Raw genomic sequence first — 13459 nt, forward strand, 5'->3', positions numbered from 1 at the left:
TTTTTATTTTGAAGAATGTCTTGGTGATGACACGACTGGGTTTTCATTTTAGACTGGCACTTTTTGCACTTTAAAAAGGAAAAATTGGTCCTTTTCATGTTATTGTTTATTCTTTTTCTTATAATCAATTGAATTGGAAAAGTTATATATCCAGAGTATGTAAGTGTGTCCAAAGTTAGATGTTTATTTTTCAAACTACATTTTTCCTTTTTCCAAAAATATTGTTATCGTGAGCCAAATATTGTATAGCATCTCATTTTGTGAACTTTGTATATCGTCCCATCCCTAGTAGATAACCAACCAGCCTCTGATACGAAGAGCGTGACTTTCACTTGATTCTTGTTTTATTTGTATTATGATGTGGTTTTTCTTTCTCTGTTTTTTTTTTTTTTTTTTTTACTGTTGTCACTCAAACCAAGTCATTTTACCAGCAGATATAGAGAGGATCAGAATATGATTGGCTTTTTTAGTCAGCTGATCTGTGAATTTTTTGTGAATTTTCCTGTTTGAACTTTCGTCTTTGATCAGTTTTGTTTGTTGCATAGCCTGCCTTGGCTATGGCAGTTACAACACATTTTATTTGTTTGGGTCATACTTGTAACAGAACACGGGTCATAGTTTGGACACGTTAAACATGTCCTCTGTTCTTTATGGCACTTTCCGAATGATTACTAAAACAAATTAATGCTACTATTTGTATCTTTTGTGTAGGTATATCCAAGGTGCATCGTCTCCAAAGGACATGGTTATCATTGTGGATGTGTGAGTACACCGTTGACCTTTTCAGTCTTCCTTCTAAGGCTGCTAGTGCCACCTGTTGGAAGAAATTCCTGAGGAAAAATAATTGGGTCTCATCTTTAACCACACTGCAAAAATTATGAAGTTGTTACTTTTAGGCACTTTTATTTCTTTGAGATCTTCTGTTTTTTCACTACATTCTTTCCTGCAGGAGTGGAAGTGTGAGCGGACTCACTCTGAAGCTCATGAAAACCTCTGTGATGGAGATGCTGGACACTCTATCAGATGACGACTATGTGAACGTGGCCAGGGTGAGTGAAAGCTCACGGAGTACAATGTGTAATTCATGCCAACAATCTTTATCATCATCGCCATGAATCTGTAACCGTCAATCAGGCAGTGGATTATGTACATCCTTGTTTCCTTATTGTGGTATTTTTGCTCTGTTTCAACACCATTGTCATGTACCAATGTGCTCAGAAAAAATCCACAATATTGTGGATGGTTGAAAGTCAAGTCAACTCCCTTCATTACACTAAATAGGTGCTTTTTTGTCTTCTTTTTGGAAATAATATGTTACAGTTTAATTTATCCAGACAGAATATTTAATCTCCTGACATGTTTCGACTACCAACTGTCAGTCTTCACTAGATGCGTCTGAGGAAGACTGGCAGTTGGCAGTAAAGTTTTCTGAGCAAAAGTTGTCTGAATAAATGAAACCTTAACATATTAGGTATTTCTTGGTGCAAATTAATCACATTATTTTTCAATTATTGTTATTTATGTATTAGTTTATTTATCATTTATTTATTTATTTATTGTTTTATTTATCACCCTAATCCACAGAGGCTGAATTGTGGTAGCACAAGCTTCTTTTAGGCGTTGCATTACTCTCCACAATGTTCATATTAATAACTTAATAATGTTATTTATTTTCAAATTGTTTGAATAATTTTTCTTTAATTTTTCTTTAAAAAAAATTCTACGCCCTGTGAATAGTCTTTTTTTCCCCCTCTGCCATTTTGAAAATGAGACAAACACCTCAGAAAGAGAAATGTCAGGTTTTCTCACATGCAATGTTTTACATCAATGTGTCTTGAAAATGTCAAGAGATTCTAAGGTTGACCTTCAAGGAGAAACAACATTTGAAATTGGCATTACAAATGTAGCTGGTATTATCAAAGTGATGTACGAGACATTGCTTTTGGGTCAGGTTTTCACACAGCTCACGCACACAAATACACAATCATGGACACATGCTGAGTTTTAGACTAATTGGGTTGATGAGATGAGACAGATGATATTACCCTGGCTGGGTACTCTGAAGTGTTTTGCCCTGACGTTACAGGTGCACCTGTTTGGTTTTTTTTTTGTGGGAAAAGTTGTAATCACCAGTGTTTGCTGCCAAACACGCAGTAGGAGGAGGACAGCTTTTCTCTGCACACACCTGTCTCTGCATCCTGCTGCCATGAACATGTTGGACACATATTTGTCATCCAGTAAATCCCTATACTCATGCGTATCATTTTGTGTTTCTTTCTAGTTCAACGAGAAAGCTGATGCTGTCGTTCCATGCTTCAGAACTTTAGTCCAGGCCAACGTTCGGAACAAGAAGATTTTTAAAGAAGCCGTCATGCTTATGCAAGCCAAAGGAACCACCGATTACAAGTCTGGCTTTACGTTCGCCTTTGAACAGCTTCTCAATGTAAGAATTGTCTTTCATACAGAAGCAGTGGAAAAAGTCAGTGTTTGTTCATAGTTGCCTAATTAGACTGACTTGTTATTAAGAAGTCATGAATACAGCAACTATCGTAGCAACATCAGGCAAGAGTCTTGTCAACTTCCTGAAGACAAGTGTGGATGTAGGTGCAGGCCCGTGGTGTCAAACACTGCATTAGCATTATCTTAGCAATAGCGTTAACATTAGCCTCGCATTAGAATTAACCTGACAAGGTGAAAAAGGCTAAGCTGAAAGTAAAGAGAGAGCTGAATATGGTTGAATGGTTGAAATCGGTTGAAGAATGGGCGGAACAGCTAAAGTTCAAAGTTGAAGGTTTAAAATGTTGAAAATGGCTGAAGTAGATTCAATTCAATTCAATAAAACTTTATTAAAAAAGCACAAATTACAACAAAGTCATCTCAAAGCGCTATCAAAATATGAAATTCATAGTAAGAAGGAAAAAACCCAACAAGATGGGAAAATAAATGGGAACATTTTTGAAAAAAGTTGAATAATTCAAAAAGTTGAAAAACTTGAACAAAACAGAGATGGCCTGATTTTTCTAAACAAAAAAAAACACTGATACCTTGCTTGTGGACATTGATTAAAGAATTATGGGATTAGTTTGAAGACATAGAAGAAGAATAAAAAAGTACACAGATAAAAATAGTGAGAATGCCTCCTGCACCCTCACTATTAAACAACCTGATATTTCATGAAACGATCACGTAATATTAAGAGTGAATAGCTCAGGTTTGCATGTCACATGTCCAGAATGCCATCGCTGTCGAGGGCCTATTAAAGCACTGCAACATTAAAGCGATGCTGGTTTGTTTTGCAGCAGGCGTCTCAGTACTGAGGCTTTGTCATCCACATGGCCCCGGCACAGATGCTGCATCAGCTCTGTATGCTGGTGTGTATTTTAGGAGGTTTCCACCCTAATGGACACTGATGGGATGATTGATGAGCAAAGCTCAGAGGAGATTAACCGCTGAGACTTTATACATCTCCTGTGGGCTTGGATGCATGATGCCAAGTATTTCCAGCACAGCGTTAGTTTTACATTAAGAACTGGAAACAACAAAAGGTCCCTTTGATTGTTTATGTAGCAGACTCTGTGCTGTGATTGGGGACAGAGGTACAATTTAAATATCACATTTTTTGTTGGCATAATTTATCTTTATTAGAAATCTTGTCACATTGACGAGCGTTTGGCCGGCGTATTAATGACAGCTGTTGTGGAGGAAGAGAGGAGGGGGAGCGTGTCATAGGCAGCGAAAAAGCTTCTGTTACGACCCAATTTATCGCAAGAATGACATTGAAGTTTTGACGCTCCTCCTAAAATTATGCTAATGTACTGAAGCTTTTATTAAAATAAACATAGTAGGACAAGCAAAAGGATGAGAGAAGAGAATAAAAAAGATAGAAAACAAGAGGAAAAAGAAAAGTGTGGCTCCATAACACCTGGAAAATTAGTGTTTGACAGTAGACAAACCAACCTCGCCAGGGGACTTGCTGATGCACTGCAGGTGTTCCCTGAGTAGAGACAGCCATTAAAGCTGCAGTGCAGACTTTTCTACATCAATTACGATAAATAGTGGAATACTTTTTTATGCAATGAGGTTAACTAAGCTCAACTCTTAGTGGAAACTACTGTTACCTTTAGCCAGAGTTGCGGTCAATTACATTTTTCTGTTACAATTACATCTTCAATTATCTATGTTCAATTACAACAATAGGACAGTTGACATAGACCTAACAATCATTTATTCCAGAAACAAAGAGAAGATGCAATTGTACTGTGTAATTAATACTCAATTAATTAAAAAAAAAAAAAAAAAAAAACATTTTTGAAACATTCCCTTTTCTTTTTAACCTTGTCCTCTCTTCTCCTCCTTCTCCTCATGCCCTACAGGAGAGCAGTGCCCCACGGGCCAACTGCAATAAGATGATAATGATGTTTACAGATGGTGGGGAGGATCGTGCACAGGACATCTTTGAAAAGTACAACTGGCCCAACAAAACAGTGAGTGTGTCCCCATAAGGCCGTTATCCGTTTGTCTACTCGTCCCGCCCAAGAGCTCATGCATGTCCACAAACTGCCTTGAGTGTCCAATTTTCCTTCCCCGTTCCCACTGTTTCCTGCTGACATCGTCTCATTATGGCACAGGCAGTCGCGTTAGACTGTCACTTGATGTCTGATGCTAGCTTTTTTCTTTTTAAATACTTTTTTTTATTGCCTGCTGTTGTGTTGGGATTTTGTTTGAGAGTGAGTGTGGGGGGGTGGGGGGGTTTGTTATTCATAGCTTTAGTCTGCGTTTTTTCTCCTCCCTCACTTCTGTGTTGTTTAGCTGTTGGTGTTAACAGCTCTGACCTGCGCGCTAATTAGCCACTTTATCATCACAGCCTGTAATTTAACAGCCAGCAGATAGTCTGAGTTTATGTCTTTGTTCATGCGTGGTTGTCTCTTCCACCCCACCATTTCCAAGTTTTAATAATAGCTGAATCATTTTTCACATTAACCGCTATAAGGCTTTATATAGTGACGGCTGCAGCCATATTTCTTGCACTGATGACTTGCGTTACTGGAAAGTTAATCAGTTGACAGTTAATGTTTTATCGTTCTTGCAGGAGGTTTAGGCACTTCGCTGACCTTTTTCCTTCTTCCAGGTCCGTGTTTTTACCTTCTCCGTCGGTCAACACAATTATGATGTTACGCCTCTGCAGTGGATAGCATGTGCAAATAAAGGTAAGTGGATCTCTGCTTGTATCTCTAATATTCAAGTAGTCCAGTGCGGTCTCTCTACACGGCATGAATGTGACAAAATATAAAATGAATGTGATGATTGAAGTGAAGCTTTCACGACACAACCATTCTGAGACAAATTCAACCAAGCTTGTGTTGCTAATCAGTGTGTGCTAAATGTTGCTCCTTTTTCCCGTTTTCCTCTTAAGATGAGAATGTGGTAGACAGCATTTCATCTTTTTGCTTTGCGCACCCATTACCAATCTGAAAAATAAAACAAAGATGTGCAAAAAACAGACACTTTACAGCAAGTGACCAAGTGCTTTACAGAATTAAAAATCAGGTGAGATGACCACATTACAAGAATATCAAATATAAACATCCTAAGAGTAATATTAACAGAAAATTAAAGGACAACAATATGGACACAAGATTACATACTGAAAAATAAAACAGATAACTGATAATATTAGCTGACAATATTAATGAAAAGTGATTTTTATTTTACTTAAACTGTTTAGAATCTAGTTTGCATCTTAAGTATTTCTTACTTGACTCTATCAAAACATTTGTAATGAGGAAGTCAGAGAAAAATCCCTGCAGATAAGAGCAGACAAAAAGATTTGATATATCACACTTCTAAAGTCAGCTTTATTTTAACTGCATAATTTGGTCATTGAATGTAACAGTTTTTTGAAATTTTAAGGATTGCAAAAACTTAAATACCTAAAAAAAAAAAAAGAAAGAAAAAAATTCTCTTCACAACATTGACGACTTAAGTAAGTTATTTATTTATGAAGCGCTTTTTGCTGATAAAATCACAAAGTGCTGTACAGGCTGTGTGGAAATGAATACAAGTGCAACATCATAATAGCATAATAAAACATGGGTGCATATACATCATAGGAGCATCATCATAAAAGGATAAAAAAATAGAATTTAACATCCAGTTAACTAAAAGCTTTTCTGAAAAGCGAAGTCTTCAACAGTTTCTTAAAACTTAGATTGGATCAGTTTCCATTTTGAGTAAATACACAATTTAAAAAAAGAAATCCATCCATTAATTTGCCAAGCTTTAGGGCAGTGTTTTTCAACCTTAGGGTCGGGACCTCATGTGGAATTGCTTGGAATTAAAATGGTGTCGCCTGAAATGTCTAGTAATTGGTTAAAAAAAACAAAAAAAAACTTTATTGATTAAATTGATTAAAATACTATTTTAAAATTTTTTTGAATTATTATTATTATTTCAATACACATCACACACAATGAATATCAAATAACTACACCATATTTGATATTTACTTTTTAAAATATAAATCTAGTTAAAATAAAATGCAGTATAAATATATCTGAGGTGGCGCACATGTCACGTTGTGCACTAATCCTGGCTACTCTGTATTTTTAATACACTTTAATAAATATGATCAAAAACAAATTGTAAGAAGAAAAAAAAAATGTCTGGGGTTGCCGAGCATTTGAGATATCAAAATGAGGTCACGACCCGAAAAAGTTTGAGAACCTCTGCTTTAGGGGCTGATAGCTAATGTATTTTACTTTATTTAGTCTGGGTTCCTGCAGATCCTTAAAAAGTCTTAAAAGGCATTAAATTCATGAATATAAAAATAATGCCTTAATTGTCATTAAAATGTCTTAAATCAATGTTTCAAAAGTCTTAGTTTTTTGATTGTAATTAGTCTCACATTTCAAAATAAATGATGACATTCTTTTTTATTTTTTTTATTTCATAATTTACTGTAACATTTCGCAATCACGAGATGTGACCTGGTTGTTGCGGGACTTTCAACAACATGGGGAAATGTAAATTTAAAAAAAATTGCCTTGTTAGTGTTACAGTATATGCTATATAATGTCAATGTAGCGTGTGCTGTTAATCACGCAGCTAGCATTTAGCATCATTAAACGTATGATCATTGGCATCACCGATTGCGGTGAGAGCTTAACTAAACACATAGATCACAGACAGTTGTGATTGAAAGCTTTTAGATGACTTGGTGAAGTGAAAAAGAAAAATGGGTGATTAGTGTGAAGCAGCCAGAGCCCAGAAATAGACCGGCACAAATGCTGCCCTGCCTCTGACTGTCAGCTTGATGGTTTCTGTGACTCAGCTCGTCTTCCTGTTGGCTTCTTTGTTTGCATGGACATCATCAGGATTTTTCTCCATCAATCACTGCTACACTTGTTTCTAATTGACAACCCATTCCTCATCTGGCTTCATTAATACAGGTTTTTTTGGGGGGGGTTTTTTGGATTGCAAATGATCTGACGCTATTTCTCTTTGAGAGACTTATCTTTCAGCTGATTAGCTCTTTGCCAGCAGAGCAGAGTGCTTCAGAAGCTTCTCCCCACAATTCGGTATTAATTAGCAGAGAGAGTCTGGGGGCAGGATGATTACCGTGCCATCTCCTGTCAGACATGGGAAAGTACAGGATTATGCTTCTGTGCCAACATGCTCTCTGCGCTCCGTGACTATGATGATTACCGATTCACTGCAGTCCATGTCGGTAAGACAATAATGTTGACATACAGGGCCTCAATGGAGCTGTCCGCTCATATCCTCATAGTTTATTAGTCACTGGTATCTCCCTCACACAGAGCCAGCACCCCGTCACCTCCAGACCCTAACCCTTCACCCATGACATACACACATTAGACCATGTAAGGCAATGCACACCCACAGGCTGCAAACTAAGACAAGCAGGCCACTTATAGATTAATGCTGCTGTCTCTTTTCTGCTTTATTCTCTTCCTAAGGAGAAAATAACCTCACTGTGACTTTGGGGACACTAAGATAATGTCTCTGCTTTGACGTACACTAAGAAAATCTTTAGCAGAGAAATGAGCTTGTTACGTCAGATAACCCGGGCAAATATAAAGAGCAGTTAGTCTGTGCTAAGAAAAATGTAACTTTTTTTTGTGCTTCATTTTATAACATAATTGGCCGCGTTGTGTTTGATCGTTATTGCTGCAAGTTTAGAGTTTAGTCTGCAAAGTTAGTTATGTAAAGCTGTGGAAAGCCACATTTTTCATCTGATTAAGACATAGTGTTGGCCTTAAAGGTGCAGTCCGCAACTCTCAGATCCCTCTCTCCCCCTCCCTCCCTGCTGCTCTCTTGCCCTGCCTCTAAACTTTCTAAAGTCCCTCCCTCAGAGGAGCTAACAAGCTAAAGTTAGTCCGACAGCAACATCACAGTAATATAACATGCTCTGTTAAAAGCATATTACTGCAGCGCTTCTTTCTCTCAATGTGCACACACCTCAGCAGCAGAAGCAACAACAACACAGTGTCACTTACAGCAGCCCATACAGATGCTGCTGAACAACACATGCACCACAGAGTTCTAGTGTAACAATTACAAATCAAATATAATGTAAATCAAGCAGCAGTAATTACCTTTCAAGCAGAAAAGTTGCTAATTCCATCTTCTACTCCTCCAGACCATACACTGTAAAAAAGACTCCGCTACAGCTGAAAGGGGTGGGGACTGTGAGCAACAGCTGTCAGACAGCCCATCAAACACAATCCTGGCTCTGATTGGTTCTTTTTGCTCGGTCGCAGTGCATTCTGGCAATCTGCCAAAGGCTGCAGGAGCAGAAAGGGGGGGTTCAATGAGTATGTTTTTTTTTTTCACACAAACTACTCTTTTAAAAGAGTTGCAAACTGTAGCTTTAAGGTCAATAAGTAGAATATCATTTGTTTGAAAAAAATGTAAAAGGTTGAACTGTGTGCTCAAAAGATTGTTTTGATCTTCACTGTGAACACTCTGTTGACATTGTGAGATATGGAGTCCTGTAGATCAGTGTTTCTCAAATGGGGGTATGTGTTTCCCAGGGGTATGCAATGGCACTACAGGGGGTTCTTGAGAGAAAGAGTGGGAAATGATCAAATAAATTGTGAGTCTAGGTCCCAACCGAGGCGTGAGATAACCGGAAATAATCTATTCAGGAGCCACTAAATTAGTGTTTTTCAACCTTCAACCGAAATTTCTGGAAAAATGAATAAGACTTTGGAAATGTTTGAATTAGTACCAGAAATTCTTGATATCAAAATGGGGTCAAGATCTTAAAAAGTTTGGGAACCACTGCACTAAATACTGTTTCTTTCCACTTATTTACAAAATGAGGTTCTTTAAAATGTGTTTTATCACTCATTCATTCCATCATTATGCTATACAGTTGTTTTTAAATAGTTTTCTAAGCAAAATATTGTCTGACAAAGGGGGTACTTGAGCGAAAGATGTTTGAGAACCGCTGCTGCAGACGGATGCATAAAACTGTTTTTACTTCATTCTTAGTCTCTTGTGTTTCCCCAACACATTTTTGGTGTTTTCATTGACTGGAAATTGTGACAAAACACAGGCAGATGTTTATTTTTTGAGTTTACACGGAAAGATCCGAATCCAGCCAGAAATGAATGTGTCACGGAGTGAGGTGGTATCATGGGAATACCGGGAACAAACTAAAACAAAAAATGGTGCCAAGCCAATCACAAGAACAAATCCCAGTAAGATTGAAGTAAACACACTTGCACATCCACATTCCACAATGCAATGTGTGAAACATTTCCAAAACTGACTGAAAACAAAGTGTTTACAGTGGAGATGAAGATAAACTTTTGAGCGGCAATTCCGAACTTATTTTTCGAGCAAATGATCATTGATTTATTGATCTACGAGGCCTACACTATGGATATATCTGATAAAAATCTACAACAGCTTTAAGAAAAACCTTTTACTGCCTTTTCTCTGGGAGACTCTACAGTGAGCTCTGTGGAGTACTTCTGCTTCCTGGGGACCATCATCACTCAGGACCTCAAGTGGGAGCTGAATTCAGCTCCCTTATCAAAAAAGCTCAGCAGAGGATGTACTTCCTGCGGCAGCTGAAGAAGTTCAGTCTGCCAACAAAGATGATGGTGAACTTCTACAGCTCCATCATCCAGTCCATCCTCTGCTCCTCCATCACTATCTGGTACGCTGCAGCTACGGCCAAGGACAAGGCCAGACTGCAGCGTATCATCCACTCTGCAGAGAAGGTCATCGGCTGCAATCTGCCCTCCCTCCAGGACCTGTACGCCTCCAGGATTTTGAGGCATGCAGGAAAGATTGTGGCCGACCCCTCCCACCCCGGTCATAAACTGTTTCAATCTCTCCCTTCTGGAAGGAGGTTTTGGTCCATCAGGACCAGAACCTCCAGACACAAAAACAGCTTCTTTCCCTCTGCCACCATCCACATGAACACACCCCAAGTCACCCACTGAACCGTAATATAACCAAACTCGGTTAGGCTTTATGCATCTGTGTGAGATAAATACAAAGAAATACCTATGATTCAAGTGAGTTTTGATTACAAGCACACATGTGAAAGTTGTCGGATCTCGAATTTCAGCCGAGACTTGAGTATACAGTATATTGTGTGTAATAAATGAAAATAACAAAAATGATTTCTGCTTTTCTGGCATTCAGCAGTAGCCACCATTATTCTAATACTCTGTATTAACACTTATGGCTCTAATAACTTGGGGAGCAACGTGGTTATTGACCCAGTCAGTAATTTTCCTCTGTCTCTAATCAGCCACAGTGCTGCTTGAGGCTCAGCATGCCCAATGAGCCTCCACATTTACACCATAAAGCACTATACGTGTGGATTGGTCAGTAAGTGCTACTCTGTCTGTGTGACTGATAATCATTGAATGGAGATTATTGTGTTACATGTACCCAATAACATGAAGAGATTACACCGCAGTGGTAAAATGGATTGAGTAGATATACTGTGGCTGTTTAATTCTTTAGCATCTTGAGAAACTTTGATGCATGATCACACAGTGTTACAGGCTGTGGATATCAACTTTATGCTTGAGTGGTTTATTGATTCTCTTCTTGTAATCTTCAGGTTACTACTTTGAAATCCCATCGATCGGTGCCATCCGAATTAACACCCAGGTAAGGTCTATAAAGTGTGCTCAAACTTGTGGTTAAACCTGAACCAGTGTGCAGAAGATAAGGACTGTCGTCAGGAGAAAAGTCCACAGATTTCTTGCTGGGTGTGATGGGTATTATCCTGTCAGGATATGAAAGTTTTACTAGAAACGAGAGCACTCAGAGAGCACAAACCCCTGCAAAGTCACAAATCTCCTCTCTTTGCCAGATATTCTCAGTTACCTGGATCAGTGATCCAGAGCATGGTACAATGATCATTCACATTTTAAAGGCTTGGGATAAATGTCTATACTGAATAATAATAATACAGTAGGTCCAAATGTAGGGATATCATCATGGCAAGATGGAGGTGATTGTCTTTGGTAACAAGGAAAAGTGGACTGCTGTCAGCGAGTATTTTGAGTCTTGATCTTTAAAAGCTAAAGACCAAGTCTGTAACCTTGGTGTTCTGATTGACTCATATATGACATTCAGCAGTCAGATCAAATCTATCACAAAAACAGCCTTCTACCACTGAAAGAACATCTCCAGAGTGAAAGGTTTAATGGCTCAGAAAGATCATCGAACAGCTACAGCTGGTTCAGAACGCTGCAGCTCGGGTCTGAACCAGAACAAAGAGGTCAGAACACATTACTCCAGTTTTAAAGTCTTTACACTGGCTCCCAGTCAGCTTTAGAATAATAATAATAATAATACATACGTTTTATATAGCGCTTTTCAAAAAAACTCAGATGCTTTACAACATTGAAACAGACAAAGACTGGGAGTGCTATTTCAGGTTGTAGGTGAGTTGAAACAGGTGAGTTTTGAGCAGTTTTTTGTAGATGGTCAGTGAGTCATTGAAGGCTTTGTAGGTGATGAGCAGGACTTTGAATAGACTAGAAAAGAATAGACTAGTTGTGCTGCTGGTGTATGAATCTGTGAATGGTAGTCAGGTATGAACCCAGGTCTTTCAGATTTATGGACACAGGTCAGATAGTGGAGCCCAGAGTTCACAGTAAACAAGGTGAGTTTAGTTAAGCCTGGTTTATGCTCAACTGGCGCGGGACATCGCGAGGTCCGCGTGCCAAAAATCACATCACTGTGCACCCAGCGCTATAAGCGTGCGCTGTCGCGTCGCCTGGTCGCGCACCTCCAGTGTGTGAAAGTCAGAGGAAGTGAAAGTCGCAGTGCTCGCTCATTTCAAAATGCACGCCATTGAAGGAAGACTGAGGTGCAATTTCAAGTGCTGTAGAGGCACTCAAAACACATCCAAAGAACTCCCATATAGCAGTGTTTGTAACATGATGCTTGTTTGTTTTATTGCTTTATTTGTTTATTGACTTTGCTTGTTTCTTAGTTTTTTCTTAGTAGTGTGCTGTGCTGTTTGTTTTTTATTAAAAAATATTTTAAAAAATCAATGGAAATAGTGTACTCAACCTTGCGGTGTCATGGAATAAGATTTCAGGTCATGTCACACTGTAAGAGCAGCCAATAACCACAAACATAGCAACTCCTGCTCCCTCCTGCGTGCCTGACTTGCTGCCGCCATTGTTGTTGTTTGTTTACTTCTTTCCACAGGCTTTTCTTTTTTAGTACAGAGCCGTACTGCTTCTAGGTCTTGTAGAATTGTTTTCTGTTGCACTTTTTGATCATGTAAAGCACATTGAGTTGCCTTGTGTATGAAATGGGCTATACAAAGAAATTTGCCTTGCCTTATTACCATTTTTTTCCAAAGAATTGCAATGAAATGCGCTATATCAGAAATAATCAACCCAACACAACTGAGTCAAATTTCCTAAATATCAGTCAATTACAATCGAGATGTAAATTTTTGAAATGATGACAGAATGATTTTTTGATTTTTGAAACTGATCCAGAATCAAGTATATTGATCTGAATCCCTTCCAAAATCTTTCATGGCATAAGGTCTATCTTTGGTTGATTTTTGTCAAACTCTGTTAAGTACTTTTGACACAATCCTGCTAACAGACAAACAAATAAATAAAACACGGGTAAATATATGAACTCCTTGGCGAGGTAATGAGTGACCTTTGCTCAGAGTGTTGAATGTCATACCATTACTGTGTTTATGTGAATAGAGTCATAGTTATAATGACTCTCACATCCATACCTGTGGTTTTTGTTGAACTCAAGCTCACATTTTAGCACTTTAGGCCCAATTTGGTCAAAGCTTCACGGTTTACAAGAGTCCAATGGGTGTTGAAATGGTCTCAGTCATACAGTGAGGGTGAAGGTGCAATGCTGAGGCTACTTCACACTCCACTTGCTACGTTCTCACTTCCCTATAGCCTCTACCTCC

General features: G+C 38.5%; 1 protein-coding gene across 3 annotated transcripts in view; it reads left to right on the top strand.

Annotated features, from left to right (window-relative positions):
• The window catches only part of cacna2d2a (calcium channel, voltage-dependent, alpha 2/delta subunit 2a), a 236788-nt gene that overhangs the window by 195577 nt on the left and 27752 nt on the right, over positions 1 to 13459 (top strand). For all 3 annotated transcript variants that reach the window (XM_028447748.1, XM_028447747.1, XM_028447746.1), the window contains exons 9-14: positions 712 to 762; positions 950 to 1049; positions 2282 to 2443; positions 4374 to 4484; positions 5129 to 5207; positions 11111 to 11160. In XM_028447748.1, the coding sequence (XP_028303549.1) occupies positions 712 to 762; positions 950 to 1049; positions 2282 to 2443; positions 4374 to 4484; positions 5129 to 5207; positions 11111 to 11160 (553 nt within the window). The remainder of the gene's footprint in view (positions 1 to 711; positions 763 to 949; positions 1050 to 2281; positions 2444 to 4373; positions 4485 to 5128; positions 5208 to 11110; positions 11161 to 13459) is intronic.

Source organism: Gouania willdenowi, chromosome 5 (assembly GCF_900634775.1).
Source record: "Gouania willdenowi chromosome 5, fGouWil2.1, whole genome shotgun sequence".
Lineage (NCBI taxonomy): Eukaryota > Metazoa > Chordata > Actinopteri > Blenniiformes > Gobiesocidae > Gouania > Gouania willdenowi.